Source organism: Cervus canadensis, chromosome 17 (genome assembly GCF_019320065.1).
Source record: "Cervus canadensis isolate Bull #8, Minnesota chromosome 17, ASM1932006v1, whole genome shotgun sequence".
In the NCBI taxonomy this organism is placed as follows: Eukaryota; Metazoa; Chordata; class Mammalia; order Artiodactyla; family Cervidae; genus Cervus; species Cervus canadensis.
Window position 1 is genome coordinate 43,748,634 of NC_057402.1, and position 18,181 is coordinate 43,766,814.

The 18,181-nt window shown below is 43.0% G+C and overlaps 1 protein-coding gene across 5 annotated transcripts in view; it reads left to right on the top strand.

Moving 5' to 3' along the window:
* ADAMTSL3 (ADAMTS like 3) overlaps nt 1-18,181 on the top strand; it is a 392,562-nt gene that overhangs the window by 94,172 nt on the left and 280,209 nt on the right. For all 5 annotated transcript variants that reach the window (XR_006273566.1, XM_043489726.1, XM_043489723.1 and 2 more), the window contains exon 3: nt 7,439-7,558. Coding sequence is in view for 4 of the 5 variants with exons in the window: in XM_043489726.1 (XP_043345661.1) it covers nt 7,439-7,558 (120 nt within the window). In the remaining variant the exon portion in view is untranslated. The remainder of the gene's footprint in view (nt 1-7,438; nt 7,559-18,181) is intronic.

Below are 18,181 nucleotides of genomic sequence, written 5' to 3' on the forward strand. Positions count from 1 at the left end.
AAGCTGGGGATTCTGAAATGAGGAGACTCAAAGCTGGTAAAGTCCCTGTCAGCCTGGAGAAGAGCCTCATTCTCAGTCTTGTCCCAGTGAAGTATTTGTGGCTGAAACAAGGAGGCAGAGCGCATGCTCAAATTCGGGCTGACACGAAGCGGGGAGAGAGCGATGCAAACCTTGATAAATGGAGTCAGGATCCAAAAAGAGCCTTGGCAGGCTGGGGTGATGGGTCAGATCCAAAGAGAGCCTGGATGATCAGGGATAGTACAGTCCAGCTCTCCAGTACAGACATGACTTCACAGTGGTAGGTAGGAAAGAGCCTTGAAAGGTGAACGTGAAAAGTCAGTGTTAGTGACTCAGTTGTGTCCAACTCTTTGCAACCCCATGGACTGTAGCCTGCCAGACTTCTCTGTCCATGGGATTCTCCAGGCAAGAATATTGGAGTGGGTAGCCATTCCCTTCTCCAGGGGATCTTCCCAACCCAAGGGTCAAACCTGGGTCTCCTGCATTGCAGGCCGACTCTTTACTGTCTGAGCCACCAGGGAAGCCCAGGAAAGAACCTTAGTGACCTTTATTGACCACAGTTCTGTAGAGATCAGTGGTGTGGTGCTTAGCTGTGTTCGTGCTCTGGAGAGAGATGGACATCCACCTATAGTGCTCAGACCAAGCTTGGGAGAAGGGTTTAAACTGACTTGTTGAAATTCAGTGGGAATCTCACTGTATAATGTTAACAGTGACCACTTGACTTTTGAGGCATATTGGGTTCCCATTCTTTTGTATAGAAACACCCACTTCTCCTCCACTTGTCTTTCCTTCCATCACATCAGCCAAACCTTTTACCAAGTCTTGAGAGACATTCTCTATCCTACCTGGGGTGTTGATGGAGGCTTGTTGTTGTTTAATAGCTCAATTATGTCTGACTCTTTGCGACTGCATGGACTGCAGCACACCAAGCTTCCCTCTCCTTGGCCATCTCCCAGAGTTTGCTCAAACTGATGTCCATTGAGTCGATGATGCCATCTAGCCATCTTATCCTCTGTCGCCCCCTTCTCCTCCTGCCCTCAATCTTTCCCAACATCGGGATCTTTTACAATGAGCTGGCTCTTTGCATCAGGTGGCCAAAGTTATTGGAGATTCAGCTTCAGCGTCAGTCCTTCCAAGGAATATTCAGGATTGATTTCCTTTAGGATTGACTGGTTTGATCTCCTTGCTGTTCAAGGAACTCTCAAGGGTCTTATCCAATACCATAATCCGAAAGCATCAATTATGTGGCTCTCAGCCTTCTTTATGGTCCAACTCTCACATCCATGCATGACTACTGGAAAAACCATAGCTCTGATTATATGCATGGAGTCTAGGACACGCAAATCTTGTCCTTGAATCGCCATTCCATACTTACTCTCTCCTGCCAAAGTCAAAGCCTTCGGCTGGAGGGGGAGGTGAGTAAGCTGCATCCTTGGGTCCCTGAAGGGGCCGTCTGGATTCCTCCTGACCCCCAGTCCCGGTGACTCAGCAGCTGTGGACAGTGGCTGGTGGGATGATGCATTTTGGCAGCTTCTCTCCTTGGTTCTGGATCTGTGTCATGGGAAGCTTGCACATATCCTGGTCCAGCCTCCCTTCCCCCACCCCACCTCCCAGTCCTCCCTTCAATTGTTGCTGCCTGAGGGGCCTGACCTCCTCAGTCACCCGGTCCTGTGAGGCGCCACCTGCCACCAAGTCTCCCCAACGTTTAGGAAGTTGGCTCCTTATCTGGTGAGATGTCAGTGTGTGTTCGTCGCTGCCCAGGTTGCTTGCTTTCTGAAGTCATAAGAGAACTTAGCCATTTCTCCTTAAAGAAAAGTCTGGTTTTCCTAAGACTGTCCCTATAGAGGGAGCTGGGGGATGGGGGTGAACTTTCACTTGGCAGCTGGGCTACAGCCCATGGGATCGCAAAGAGTTGGACATAACTTAGTGGCTGCACAACAACAGCAAAAGTTTCTTCCAGTTTTATAGATCTGTGACTCAAATGTTAGTCCCTGCCTAGATTCTGCTGTGTTCAGGCTTTAGAATTCAACTTAGTATTATGTGTGTTTGCTAGAGGGGAGGGGAAGACAGGGGAAGGCTGTGGGGGAGGATGACAGAAAGTGGGAAGGTACCTCATTCCACCTTGGGGAGCAATGGGCCACTTCAGAAGAGTTTGCTAAATTTCTTTTATTTTTTGTTTTAACATTTATCTCCTCTTCTATGGATTTCCTTCCCAGTCAGGTCACCACAGAGCACTGAGTATAGTTTCCTGAACTGTCCTGGAGGTCCTCAGTAGTTATCTATTATATGTGCATTTTGCATTTTGCTTCAGTTGTGTCTGACTCTGTGTGACCCCATGGACTATAGCCGACCAGGCTCCTCTGCCAATGGCATTCTCCAGGCAAGAATACTGGGCTAGTGGGTTGCCATTTCTGCCTCCAGGGCATCTTCCCGACCCAGGGGTCGAAGCTGCATCTTCTGCATCGTAGGCAGATTCTTTACTGCTGAGCCACCAGGGAAGCTGTATCAATCCCAGTCTCACAATTTCTCCTGACTCTAGTTTGCTAGATTCTGACATACTCCTGTTGCCTTCTGAGGGAGTGAGCTCCTTGTCATAAAGGTATTCACTTAGAGGCTGCAGGGCATCGGGCAGGATTGCTGAGGGGGACAGGCTGGATCGGATGACTGAGAAGGTCCCTTCTAGCACTGAGCTTTCATTATCCTGGGATGCTACAGGTCAGCACTTCAGACTTCACACAAGCATGGTGGCCCACGCTGACCACCACAGATGGAGAGGACTTGGACTGCACCCGGCTGCAGCATCAGCTCCCACAGGATTGAAAATTGACTCGGGAGGAAGGATTTTGGTCAAGAGAGGTGAATGCAAAATCAGTTTATCAGTGACAGAGGGTGTGATGTGAGCCTAGAGAGAATCTGGTTTAGCTCAGGGACTGAAAAGAAAAAGTGAAAGTGTTAGTTACTCAGTCATATCCGGCTCTTTGAGACCTCATGGACTGTAGCCTGCCAGCCTCCTCTGTCCATGGGATTCTCCAGGCAGGAATACTGGCATGGGTAGCCATTCCCTTCTCCAGAGGATCTTCTCGACCCAGGGATCAAACTCAGGTCTCCCTAATTGCAGGCAGATTCTTTACTGTCTGAGCCATCAGGGAAGCCCTAGTCCAGGAACTGCTGCTAAGTCACTTCAGTCGTGTCTGACTCTGTGCGACCCCATCCCTGGGATTCTCCAGGCAAGAATACTGGAGTGGGTTGCCATTTCCTTCTCCAATGCATAAAAGTGAAAAGTGAAAGTGAAGTCGCTCAGTCATGTCTGACTCTTCGCGTCTGGTAGCCTTTAATTCTCACAGAATGGGTTTGGCGAGAAGTTTCGCCCCCTATTGCATGGCTCGGGTAGTGTGGCCATCAGTCAGACTCTCACTGAATCACACCAGACATCTCCATGGGGAACACAGACATGATGGAGACACAGCCCTCAGCCTTCTGGAACTGCCTCCACAATGCTGCACTGAGATGCCTTTGGGCAGAGGCAGAAGCCTGGAATAGGAATACAGTGAACAAAATGTAAGGCAAACAGGTCATTTTACCCAATCGAATTTCAGCAGCCAAAAAAAGAAAAAAAGCTCATTGGTGCTTAAGAAATGTTTGTAGTTGTTGTTAATAGCATAGAAGAAGCACAGCAGGCAAATACTCTGATCACAGAGGCTTAGGACAGTCCCCCTTGCTGCAGAAAGCAGCCACTTGGGAGTAAATGTGGCAGCATTTTTTTTTTTTCAGTGGTGGGGCAGCTTCAGAGGAGCCCAGGAAGGAGAGCCAGCTTGGAGTGAGACAGCTGAAAGGAGCTGGGGTGGGGAGGATCGAAGAAGATGATGGGGATAAACAGATGATGATCTTGGAACCAGGCATCCCTGGAATCTAGTATGTGCGTGTGTTTTAAGTCACTTTAGTTGTGTCCGACTCTTTGCGACCCCATGGACTGCAGCACACCAGGCTTCCCTGTCCTTCACTATCTCCTGGAGTTTACTCAGACTTATGTCCAGTGAGTTGGTGATGCCATCCAACCATCTCATCCTCTATCTCCTCCTTTCTCCTTTGGCCTTCAGTCCTTCCCAGCACCAGGGTCTTTTTGCAGTGAGTCGGCTCTTTGCATCAGGTGGCCAAAGTGTTGGAGCTTCAGCTTCAGCATCAGTCCTTCCAATGAATATTCAGGGTTGATTTCCTTTAGGATTGACTGGTTTGATCTCCTTGCTGTCCAAGAGACTCTCAAAGCCTTCTCTAACACTCCACTTCTTATGTAAAGTTAAACAACCTTCTCCCAACTTTATTCACATATCCCTCTGTTTATTTACTTTATAGCACTTAGAGCTTTAATTTTCATATTTAGAAATTTGTTTGCTTTTTAAAAAATCTATCTCTTCCACTAGAGTATAACCTCCATGAAAAGAGATACCTTATCTTTCTTGTATGTCATTGTATCCAAAGCACTCAGAACAGTTTCAGGCATATAGTAGGTGCTCAATAAATATGTGTTGAATGTATGGTCAACTAAAGATAAGCATTATACAGGATTGTAGTTTTTTAGTTGCTAAATTATGTCCAACTCTTTTGTGACCCCATGGACCGTAGCCTGCCAGGCTCCTCTGTCCTTAGGATTGTTCCTCCTCTTGCCCCAGGCAAGAATACTGGAGTGGGTTGCCATTTCCTTCTCCAGGAGATCTTCTCAACCCAGGGTTCCAACCACGTTTCCTTCTTCCTCTGTGCTTCAGGGGGGTTCTGTATTGCTGAGGCATCTGAGAAGCCCATTATACAGGGAGGCTTTGTGTCTTTAGGGAGCTAGTTTCGGGTGGTGATCTTAGGCTGCTCCCAGCCCCCAGCCTTTGGTGAAATGACCTAACTGTGTCTTTGCACATGATTGCTAACAGGTTTCAGCACTGGCTCCTGCTCTGTGCTGTTTGGCAAGTATCTTAACTCTCAGAGCCTTAGTTCACTCATTTCTAAATTTAGGAGTTCGACCTAGATGACTTCTAAGGCCTCTTCAGGCATTTAAAACTGTGATTCTATGATCTCTGAAGCCAATAGAGGCAGGTAACATTTATTGATCTTTGCTGACCATTTTGGTTATCAGCTTCCATGAATTATCTTAAGATAGAATCCATTATTTTCTAGTAGTTATATAAAATTTGGCTCTGAGGTTTACCTAGATGTGTTTTTATTTTGGTGAGAAAAACAATACTTTTACACATACTGAAGCTTCCTAGGAAATACAGAAATAAATTTTACCATCAAATTCACCTTTGATTTTCATGTGCAAGTTTTTATTCCCACCTCAGTTTTTATTTTTTTTAACTATTTTTTCCAGATATGATCTAGAAATCTATATGCTTATTTCCTCAGTGAATTCTTAACCAGATGAACATCAGTATTTGGAAATTACTACACAGGTTGTTGGAGATTGGAGGGGAACAAAAGGAGGAGGAAAATATATTTGTTTGAGCTTCTACACTATAAGGAACATAAGCTAGATGAGAAATTTACTCCTAGTAATTCATCTAGTCTTCAAAAGTGATTTTTTAAAGATTTATTTTTATTTTGGTGTATAGTTGTTTTACAATATAGTGTTTATACTATATAGTACAGTGAATCAGCTATGTGTGTGTCAGTGGCTCAGTTGTGTCCGACTCTCTGCTACCCCATGGACTACAGCCCGCCAGGCTCCTCTGTCCATGGACTTCTCCAGGCAAGAATACTGGAGTGGGTTGCCATTCCTTCTCCAAGGGATCTTTCTGACCCAGAGATCGAACTTGGGTTTCCTGCATTCCAGGCAGACTCATTTGAGTGGCTCATTACCATTTGAGCCACTAGGGAAGCTCAAATCCGCTATATGTATATATATATATCCTCTCCTTTTTGGATTTCCTTCCCATTTAGGTCACCACAGAGCATTGAGTAGAATTCCCTTTGCTATGCAGTAGGTTTCATTAGTTATCTATTTAATGCATAGTATCAATAATGTGTATATGTCAATCCCAATCTCCAATTCATCCCACCCTCCTTTCCCCGCTTGCTGTCCAAAAGTTTGTTCTCTGTGTCTGTGTCTCTATTTCTGTTTTACAAATAAGGTCATCTATACCATTTTTTTAGATTCCATAAACATGCATTAATGTACTGTATTTGTTTTTCTCTTTCTGAGTTTTCTCTGTATGACTGTATCTAGGCCTGTCCACATCTCTGGATGGCAGAATTTTGTTCCTTTTTATAGCTGAGTAATATTCCATTGTGTATATGTACCACATCTTCTTTATCCATTCCTCTGTCTATGGACATCTGGGTTGCTTCCATGTCCTGGCTATTGTAAATAGTGCTGCCGTGAACAATGGGAAGCATGTATCTCTTTTTGAATTGTGGTTTTCTCTGAGTATATGCCAAGGAGTGGGGTTGCTGGGTTATATGGAAGACTTATCCCTAGGTTTTAAGGAATCTCCATAATGGATGTATCAGTTTACATTCCCACCAACAGTGCAAGAGGGTTCCCTTTTCTCCACACCCTCTCCAGCTTTTATTTGTAGAAGTCTAATAAATGCAATTTAAAGTCAGAACAGTGGCTCACAGAGCAGAAGGTAATCAGCTATAGTTAAGCCATAAGTGTCTTCTATTTTTTCCACACTAAAGAATACTGAGGGGTGACAAGCTTTAATACCAGGAAGACTTTTTACTTTTCCTGATATTTCACATAGAGCTCCGTGGAACACTGCTAACATGTCTTGGGGTCTTCTTGTCTTTGTAGGGGCTGTGGCTTTAGTGCCCCTTCCTTTTCCTCCCAGGGTGACTTTAGGGACAATGTCCAGCAGACATATTCTGTGCCCTAAACAGATAACTAATGAGAAGCTACTGTATAGCTCAGGGAATTCTGCTCAGTGCTCTCTGGTGATCTACATAAGAAGGAACTCCAAAAAAAGAAAGGATATATGCACTTCTGTTACAGGATGGAAAAAATAAGTGTGTTTCTTACTCCTTCACCAAACAATCACAACAGAAAGAAAGTAGGTTGTTTCCATGTCTTGGCTATTGTAAATAGGCACTTGCCTTTTCTTGGTGAAACCTTTCGTGGTTGGATTCTTTTGGACTCACCCTTTTCAGAGACTGCCTGTTGGGGGTCCTTTGTTGTTGTTGTGTGATTGCTAAGTTGTGCCTGACCCTTTTGCAACTCCATGGACTGTAGATTGCCAGGCTCCTCTGTCTATGGGATTTTCCAGGTAGGAATAATGGAGTTGGTTGCCATTTCCTTCTCCAAGGAATTTTCCTGAGCCAGGGATCTAACCCGAATCTCCTGCATTGGCAGGCAGATTCTTTACCACTGAGCCACCGGGGAAGCCCATTGGGGGTCCTTACTGGGCCTTATGTGTAACCAAGCAATCTTGCCTTTCAGACCACAGCAGAGAAGTCTCCTGGGGCCTACTTCCTTCCTGAGTTTGCACTTTCCCCTCAGGGGAGTTTTCTGGAGGACACAACTGGGGAGCAGTTCCTCACATATCGCTATGATGACCAGGTAAGAACCTCACTGGAGAGCCTATTTTGGGCTCTGCCATTTGCCAGTGGGCAGGAAACAGTTTCTCAAAAATAGCTTCAAAATCTTTCTATTTCCTCCTCGGCACAACTAGTACAATAGACCCGTGACATCAGGAAGGACCCTGAAACCCTGGGCTGCCCACGCTTGCGTGTAGCTTCCTGCACAGCGGGTGGCTCCTGCTCCGGTTGTGGCATTGGCTTGAGAGACACGGTCTCTGATTTTCATCGGAAATATTTAAATATTAAGATAAATATTTAAATTTGTTCATTTTTGCTATTGCCAAATTCATCATGTAATTCTGAAATTATCTAAAAGTTCTGTTTTCTGATTAACCTTTGCTTTTATTGCCCTCTGAGCTCTTATTTAATTTTTTTGACCAGTACCAAAACTTACCTTTTTCAAGCCCATTTTCCAGAAAGGAAAACAGATGCCTGCTTCTGTGTGAGTGTGCTTGTGTGCACATGGGTGTGTGTTTAAATCACTGCACAAAACCCCACTGGAGAGCAAGACTTGAGCTTGGCTGAGATGCAGAGAGCAAAACTGCACCCGCAGTACTATGACTTCTCATTCTCAATTTACACTGATACCTTGTTGTTGTTGTTTAGTTTCTAAGTCATGTCCGACTCTTTTGTGGCCCCTTGGACTGTAGCCCCTCAGACTCCTCTGTCCATGGGGATTTCCCAGGCAAGAACGCTGGAGTGGGTTGCCATTTCCTTCTCCAAATCATCTTTCTGACCCAGGGATTGAATCCACGTCTCCTGCATTGGCAGGCAGATTGTTTACCACTGATCCACCTGGGAAGTCATTTTCATAATATAGACCTCAGTTAACGCTTTGGGCCTATTTGCTAAGAGGGGCTAAACCATCAAGTTGCTTTCTGCCCTTTCTCCTGGATGAATTTTTAGAGGATCTATGATTTGTTGTTGTTGTTCAGTCACTAAATCGTAACTTACTCTTTGCAACCCCATGGACTGCAGCACACCAGGCTTCCCTGTCTTTCACTGTCTCCTGGAGTTTGCTGAAACTTATGTCCATTGAGTCAGTGATGCCATCCAACCATCTCATCCTCTGTTGCCCGCTTTTTCTCCTGCTCTCAATCTTTCCCAGCATCAGGATCTTTCCCAGTGAGTCAGCTCTTTGTGTCAGGTGGCCAAAGTGTTGGAGCTTCAGCTATGATTTATGTCTCCTTTTAATTGAGAAATTAATGATTTAATAGGTTTCCTTAGGAAAGCTTCAGAGAAACTAATTGAGGAGCCAGTAAAGGATAGAAGAGGATGTCTGGAAAATCACGAGCTTTGTGTTTTTTAATTAAAGAGTGGTTAATGCCTTCTCCAGCTTCTACAGATAAATTATATTTAATATCATAACAATATAAAAGCTATCTGAAGAGGAAAGTAAGCCCCTTCAGTCTTTCCAAAAAGCCTAAGGCAGACCTTAAAAGCATATGGCATGCGGTGGAAATTCTGTCTTAGGACATAGTGTTCTAGAGGGCCCAGTGGATAGCCTGTGAAAACATTCTGTGTTGCTCCCACTGTGCTATAACAAGCCAATAATAGCACCTACCCTCTGCTATTAAAGGCAAAAAAAAAAAAAGAGGCATTTGTACCAAACTAGGTGTATCCGTTGAATGAATCTCAAGAATGTAATCAACTAGAGAATTGTTAACCTATCAGCCCAAGCCCTGGATCCTTTTTCCTCTTCATGCTGAGTGTGCAAAGTGCACTGTAATATCAGAGAAAAGTTAGATAAAATACTCCTCAGTTTGAAAACTTTCCTTCCTGCAACATACCATCAAATGTGACGAAAAGTTAAGAACATGGACTCAGGAGCCAGACTGCTTTGGGTTTGAATTTCAGTTCTGATATTTTACTTGCTGTGTGACTTTGGACAAGTTACTTCACTTCTGTGTGCCTTAGTTTTGTCATCTGTGAGATATATGATGGTATTGGTCAACCTCACGGAAATGTTTTAAGAATTAAAGGAGATAATTCAGGTAATTCCTATGTCTGCCTTCACAGGTTCTGATGCATAAAAGTACTTCATGTAGCTATTGTTATTGCTAGTAATATTATTTGCAAAGATTCAATTTGGAAAATCTCAGATACTCTTATGGAAAAGAAAAGGAAGAATCATACTCTCCATTCATATCAAGGGTCTGCACACAATATGTTAAATTCATTGTTTATTAAAGTATAGCATAATTATAGTAAATGACACCCATATCTGAAGTGTAGAAGTTGACCAGTTTTTAAATATCTTTATGCCTGTGTAGCTACCACCCAGATCCAGCAATCAAACATTCCCCCACCCTAGGAAGCTCCATGGACCCCTTCTGGTCAATATCTCTCACCCAGGAAGTAATCACTAGTCTGACTTCTATCACTGTTGTAGATTCATTTTGGTTTTTATTTTATTTTTTGTTTTTTTAAATTGGGATCTAATTGCCTCACAATGTTGTGTTAGTTTGTGCTGTCCAGTGAAGTGAATCAGTCACACGTACACATGTGCCTGCAGACTCAGCTGTTTCAGACGTGTCCGACTCTTTGCGACCCCAGGGACAGTAGCCCACTAGACTCCTCTGTCCATGGCATTCTCTAGGCAAGAATACTGGAGTGGGTTGCCATGCCTTCCTCCAGGGGATCTTCCTGACCCAGGGATTGAACCTGAGTCTCCTGCGTCTCCTGCATTGCAGGTGGATTCTTGACCGCTGACCGCTGGGCCACCAGGCCACCGCTGGGCTACATATACGTATACTCCCTCTTTTTTGGATTTCCTTCCCATTTAGGTCACTACAGAGCTCTGAGTACAGTTCCCTGTGCTAAACAGTAGGTTCTCATTAATTTATCTATTTTATATGTAGTATCAATAGTATATGTATGTCAAGCCCAATCTACCAATTTATTTCACACTCTTTTCCCACTTGATGTCCATTTGTTTGTTCTCCATGTCGCTGTCTGTATTCTTGCCCTGCAAAGAGGTTTATCTGTACCATTTTTCTAGATATACATGTTAATGTACAATATTTGTCTTTCTCTTTCTGACTTATAACTTCACTCTGTATGACAGACTCTAGGTCCATCCACGTCTCCACAAATGACCCAGTTTTGATGGGATCATACAGCACATACTCATCTGTGTTCAACTCTTTCCCACATTATGATATCTAGAGATTCACCCAGGTTGCTGGATCCAATGTAGTTCAGGTTTTAATGTCTGTACCTTGTGCTATCTGCAACCAACTGTCTCATCTCGGAGCAGGTGGCAGCATATTGCGTGGCAGGCAGCATCGCTCCTACACAGAAATCCCCAGGTTGCCTCTCAGAGGTTTTCAGGGCAGCCATCCCACTGTCCCAGCAGCCTGAAGCCAGAGTGACAAGGTGCTTATGCTGTGGAGGCTGCTGTCTGGTTCCTGAAGTTGTGGGTCAGGACTGGGTTCACTAGGAACTTCCGCCTATCGAATACTCGTTTGATAAAATGGGAAGGAGGCAGACAGTGTGTAGATAACTTGCTGTCTTCGATGACCCTGTAAGACTTTTTGAAGTACTCAATTCTGGTGTATTTTCATGACAACCTTAAGGCCACTCTTCCAATGTCCCCTGGATTAGATGTCTGGAAAACTAAGAGCCCCGAGGCCAGTAAAGCCCAGCTGTGATGTAGGCTGTGTTTAATGAGTCACATAAAAAGCGCACTATGGGTTATATGGGGACGGGGGCAGCTTCTAGTGAAGTATGCCATCCTGAAGTCACCTGGTAGCCATGCATTTTGGTGCAGGCAGGACTGGTCAGGCAGCCTTTGTCTTGCTTCTGCCACTAATTGGCTTGTAATTTAACAAAGTCATTCAGCATCTTTGGACCTCAGAGTCCTCATTTTTTTAAAAAGAAATATTTTTGGCTGTGCTGGGTATTTGTTGCTGTGCGGGCTTTTCTTTAGTTGCCATGAGCAGGGGCTACTCTCTAGTTGCGGTACACAGGCTTCTTACTCTGGTGGCTTCTTGTTGCCGAGCACTGGGCTCTAGGGCTCTGGCTCAGCAGTTATGGCGCACAGGCTTACTTGCCCCATGGCATGTGGGATCTTCCCAAACCAGGGATGGAACCAATGTCTCCTGCATTGGCAGGCAGATTCTTTACTACTGAGCCACCAGGGAAGCCCCCTCATTTGTTTTGAAAAACAAAGTGACTGTGTTTCATGTTCCAAACTCCTTCCTGTCCTAAATAGTCTACTTTTCGAAACTACAGACATATTCTACATTGCAGAGTGTTAATTGGATCATGCTGATGATCAAGGCAGTCATGCCAGCGATGCAGTAAACTATTAGTTAGAGAATCATAGAATTTTAGAGCTGGTGAGACTTTTCTCAAATGCCGCATTTCAGGAGTCAAGGAAATAGACACTCTGAACGTGCAAATGACTTAACTCAAGGACACACAGATGGTTATGTGAAAAAAACTGAAACTTATATTCTAAACTTTAGGCTCTCCCGCTCTGAGATACGCCCAGCTGCTTCTCTTGGAAGAATCATGTCAAAAATGATCTCTTTTCCTAAAAATCCCAATTCCACTGTTACAATGGGCTTCCCTGATGGCTCAATCAGTAAAGAATTCACCTGCAATGCAGAAGGCCTGAGTTTGATCCCTGGGTTGGGAAGATCCCCTGGAGAAGAAAATGACAACCTACTCCAGTGTTCTTGCCTGGGAAATCCCATGGACAGAGGAGCCTGGTGGCCTACAGTCCATGGAGCTGTAAGAGTCGGACACCACTTAGCAGCTAAACCATCACCACTATTACAGTGAATAGGCCTTTGGAGACCTTAGCAGATCCAAGGGAATAATTTCTATTCATAAGCTGCTTCATGAGCTCATTCTTAACTCCTTGAGAATTTGGAATTAACTATTTGTTGTTCAGTTGCTAAGTCGTGTCTGACTCTTTGTAACCTCATGGACTGCAGCACATCAGGCTTCCCTGTCCCTCACTGTCTCCTGCAGTTTGCTCAGACTCGTGTCCATCAAGTCGGTGATGCCACCCAACCATCTCATTCTCTCTCCCCCACTTCTTCTCCTGCCCTCAATTTTTCCCAGCACCAGGGTCTTTTCCAGTGTGTTGGCTCTTGGCATCAGGTGATCAAAGTATTGGAGCTTAATTAACCTAGGATAAGTTTTAATGTAAGCTTATGGACATTTGGGAGAGAACCACCTGGATTTTGTGTTGCAGAGGCCCTTTTATATTTTATTGGTTTTGTGGCTTTAAGGCATGTGGGATCTTAGCTTCCCCACCAGGGATAGAACCTGAACTCCCTGCATTGGAAGCATGGAGTCCTAACCACTGGACAGCCAGAGAAGTCCCCTGCAGAGATCCTTTTATACTGTTTACACCCATCATCTCTTCTTCCCTGTCACCATCTGTCACTGAGTGATCTGGTATTTATTTTGTCTCCTTCTGCCCACATTTAAGTGGATTCAAGATTTTTTTTTCAAGTTAAAATCACTGTCACCTATGCTCTCATCTACCTTTGCTTTCAGTGACTACTTGATTTCCAAATTCTTATTTTCTCCTCCTACTTTTTCCTCCTCCTTTTAGCTCTTAAAGTCTGACTTCTAGCATCTCCTTCCTCCATACCCCCTCTCACCTTAGACAGCATTATTTTCAAGAGTTCATTTCCTTTCCTAAGTCAAATTCAGAGTTTGATGTGAATCATTCTACATCTGTAAAACTCTATGATTGTAAAATTCTCTGTTTGTCAAAAATTAGAATAACGTCATCTGAGGTATCATAATGTCATCATTGGAGTCAAGTTAACTCTTTGCCTACTTGTATGATTTCTTGTCTCAAAATGCCACTTCAGTTTGTATTTTCTTTACTATTTCCATCAGCAGGGAGGATGTGTGGCCCTGGAATTATAGAATGACAGAGGTGGAAGGAAGTTTAGGGATTCTGTTTTTTCAGGTGAGGAAGTGGAGCTCTAGAGAGGAACAGTGTCTTACCCAAGATCACACAGCCAAGAAGTAGCAAAGCCAAGTGTCTGTTTTTTGCCCTGCAGCTCAGTTAAGACATTTTTTACATCTAATCTGCGGGAAGGAAAAGTATGAGAGCAATGTTTGAATGAATTTTTAATATGCATCGTAACAATAACATGTTAATAATGAACTCTTTGTGGAGTCTTCTTTCTAAACTGCTTCGAAATGTCTTTTTTCTTCAATGATTATGAACAAACTGAATTTTCATTTTGCTTCTTTGAGTATTGATTTATGTATTCTTTCTAAGGACAAGAAATCTGTTTGCTGCGAGTCCATCTTTCTCAAAGTAACTTCTTCTGAACTTTTCATGAATATCTTGGCTGGGAGCTTCATTGTGGTTAAACTGTTGGCAGGCCTCAGAAATATCACTTGATGTTCCCAAGTTATTCATATAATTGTTTTTAACCTGGGAAGTATATACCAGCTTCTGAAGTTTCTCATGAAGGGAGATGGACAAGACCCTTGAACCTATAGGACATTGCCAGTGTCTCTGGGGATCCAAATGGGCAGCTCACATGTTCTCTGCATAGGAGAGTTTTCTTTGTTGTTTCTGGCCTGTGTGTATAATGTTTTTAAGCAGCGAGCCATTTGAGTTTGAATAGTTCATTCCTTTGTTAGTGAGTAATCTTGGTCAAATGTAGTTAGGCTCCTTCAGTATTCCAAAGAGTTAGACCATGAGCTTGCTTTCTCATTAGATTGATGCTAGGAGACAGGAACACATTAATGGGAATGACTTGTACTTGATTCCTAATTCAGGCACATTGCAGATACATGAATACTGCACATGTAGCCATACGTTCTGCTCTGATTCATTTTGGTATACATGCATTCTGAATTTCATTATCATGGAGTTTTTTGCACATCAGCTCATTCTCAAGCATAAAAGAAAAAGATTGGTTAATGGAGAGTCACTTGAGCTTTTGAACCATGCAGACATTTTCCTCTTCTAATGCTGTCTGATTGACTCATTTTTGGAGTACTGTGTAATTTTTCAAATTACGTTCATCAGGTGAGTTAAATGGTAGATACAAGCTGTTGAAGTTCCAAACAGTTCCCAGTGCAGCCCTTGCTGCCTGTGCCCAGATTTCTCTTCTCTCTGAGGTCTGACCTGTCCCTGCCCAGGATGCACTAGGTTTTCAAGCACTTTGAGACTAGGTTACTTCTAATCGCTCTACTGTGTCACCCTCAATCCTTGGATGTCCACTGCCTCTTGGACTACCAAAAGATCATAAGTAGCCATATAAGATTAATAATAAAACAAGGTAGTGTGTGATGAATGCAAACTATAAAGGCAACAACATAGTGGAATGGAAAAGCACATTGGAAGTCAGGAGATCTGAATTCTATCCAAATTCTGATACTCATCAGACCTATGACCTTGAACAAGTCACTTGAATCAGTAGCCTACAAAGTACTGCCTACAGGTCAAAACCTGCCCCAGTCTTAAGTTTTTTAAGTAAAACTTTATTGGGACACACACACACATACACGAAAGACATTGGGCCCCTCTTCTCTGCTACAAAATGTAAGTTTCTTTTAAATGAATGTCAGGGTTCACAATCTACTGTGGTCTCTTCCGCTTCAGGCATAGCAATGTGAGTGGATTTTAGTGGTGTCTGCTGTCTTGAACCAAGGCAGGGCTAGGGCCAGGAAGCTGGCCTTTCAGGCTTGCTGTGAGGATGGGGAGTAGGTGGCAGATAGAAGACTGGATGGAAGCATGTTATTTCTTGTCAAGGAGGAAGAACAGAGATGGAAAGAGCTACAAGACAAAGGTGAGTGGATTCGCTGGCTGGGTGAGAGAGCCATGTCAGGCCAGAAAAGACTTTGCTGACTCTCTGCAAGCTGAAGTTGGAAGGGCTAGATGTCCAGGCAATAGTGGAATTTATACCCTATCATGAGAGGTTTTAAGCATTATGTTTTGATTGGCTGATTTGGAGTTTGGAAATGTTGTTTTTGGTTGGGCAAGTGCTGGCCTACAGCACAAAAGTACAGGCATGGCTTGCAAAGAGGTTCTTGCGGGGCTAAGGCTCTGGGAGGTTTGGGTCATTCCATGGATGCTTTTGTCTGCTCATGCTTGAGGCTGTATCACTCTGGACAGTATTTCTTGGATGTGGACTTTGGGTAGCAGAGGCCTCTTGAGGGCTGTTCAGGTGGTAGGTGGATGGTTCTGGCACATGGATGCCTGAGACCAGTTGGAAAAGTACCTTGAAAGTGTCCACAGAGACTTCCCTGGTGGTCCAGTGGCTAAGACTCCATGTTGTCAATGCAGGGGACATGGGGTCAGTCACTGGTTAGGGAACTAAGATCCCACATGCCACAACTAAGAGCCAGCACAGCCAAATAAAGAAATCATAAATACCTTTAAAAGTGTCTCTAGTGTTATTTTCTATCTAACCTTTTATGATACTTTTAATGTAAGTCTCATGTCCACTTTCGTAGGGTGACCAACTGTCCCAGTTTTCTTGGGACTGGAATCATCCAGGCAAACTGGGACAGGTGGTCACTCAGCTTTCCAGCCTGGACATTTCTGTGCACGGTTGGGCTGGAGTTACCAGTTGAGATCAGTGGGCCTGAGGTCAAGGTGCTGCTGGCTACTGTGCTTAGTGGGTCATTCCAAGACCCAGTGGGGAGCAAGAGTGTAGCTGTTGGGGTGTCCCATCTGGACATTCTCTTGGCATTGTCTTCCAATAAATTTCCAGGCCTGGGTTTTTTGAGAGCGTGACATGGAAGCATATACCATGTGTAAAATAGATAACCATTGGGAATTCACTGTATGGCTCAGGGAACTCAAACCAGGGTTCTATAACAACCTATACGGGTGGGAAGGGGTGGGAAGTGGGAGGGAAGTTAAAGGCAGAGGGGACACATGTATACCTATGGCTGACTCATGTTGAGGTATGGCAGAGGCCAATACCATATTGTGAAGCAATTTTCCTTTGATTAAAAATAAATAAGTTTGGGAAAAAAAGCCAAAACTTAAACAAAAATTATTTATTTATTTAGCTGTGTCAAGTCTTAGTTGTGTCTCTCAGGCTCAGTAGTTGCGCACACGGGCTCAGTTGCCCTGTGGCACATGGGATCTTAGTTCCTTGACTAGGGATCGAACCCCCATCCTCTGCATTGACAGGTGGATTCTTAACCCCTGGACCACCAGGGAAGTCTAGGCCTGGTTTTATTAATGAGGCTTTTGTGTGTCCATTCATGTGGCTCTTCTCCATCTGTATCTTTACACAAATTGTCCCGGTTGCTTAGAACATCCTCCTCTGCTTCCTCCCCTCTACCAAAATACTTGTTCATTGATGTCGGTTTGATCTCTGGATTGGGAAGATCTCCTTGAGCAGGAAATGGCACCCATTCCAGTATTCTTGCCTGGAGAATCCCATGGACAGAGGAGCCTGGCAGGCTACAGTCCATGGGGCCGCAAAGAGTGGGTGAGCAAACACACACACACAGTTTCAAAGAAACCAAGATGTAGTCACTATTAAGTATTCTGGTTTCACAGAAAATTGGATTATGAAAATAAATTTCAGAAACTTAGTAACAAAGGAAAAGGACAGGGTAATAAAATTGATGAGAATAAGATGGTAGCTATGCTACACAGATCTCAGAGAGCTAACTTATTAATATATGCTCACAAATGACAGAAGAGATTGAGTGGAAGAGAAGAAGAAATTAAATAAGTGCTATAAGTCACTTTTGATTTACTAAAAGATTTTGTGAAGAAAATCCACAAATATTGCTAATATATGTGTTAATTATATTGCATTCTGATTTTTTAAAAAAGTGAGAAGCAGCATCTTAGAATTTAGGGAATGCAAATGTAGAAAAATTAGCATATGGAGATGAATGTAGCCCAAGTTCTCTGAATCTAAATAATCCAAATAAACATTAAGACAAGATGTTTTTAAGACAAAAACTATAAACTCTTGGACATTTAAAAATATTCTCCTAAAGCAATTATTGGCCAAAGAGGACATGAGAAATATAATTACACACTTTGTAGGAAATAACCGAAAAGAGAATACTCTATCAAAAAATCATAATTAACTACAATCTATATTGAGAGGTAAACTTATAGTCTCAAATACTTTCAGTAAATGTATACACTTACTATATTCAACATGTGGTAAAGAACAGTGGGTTAACTATTTAGAGAAAGTTAATTTAAAGTCTTTTCCATATGCCAAAATAAATTCCATATGGACTGAAGAGTTAAATAAAAATTAAACCATAAAAATATAATAAGACTGTAAAAGTAGATGTTTCTCAAATTTCTAATGGAGAAACTTAGAATGAATGGAAAAAAGAGTGTATTGGTAGGTTTGACTATTTAGAAGGCTTAAAAATGTGTATTTATTGAAAATCATTCATATGAAAAGTTAAAGGAAAATGATATATACAAATTATGCTAAAATACTGTGTAAAATACTTTGTAAGGAAAAGTTAAAAAATAATAAAGGAAAATAATTTATTCTTCTAAAAGGAAAGCAAAAAACCTGTTAACTCATGTGGAAAAACTCCACTTTACTTGTAATCAATAAAATGTAAATCCAAGCAATGACCAAATAGCATTCTCCCCCAACTTTACTTT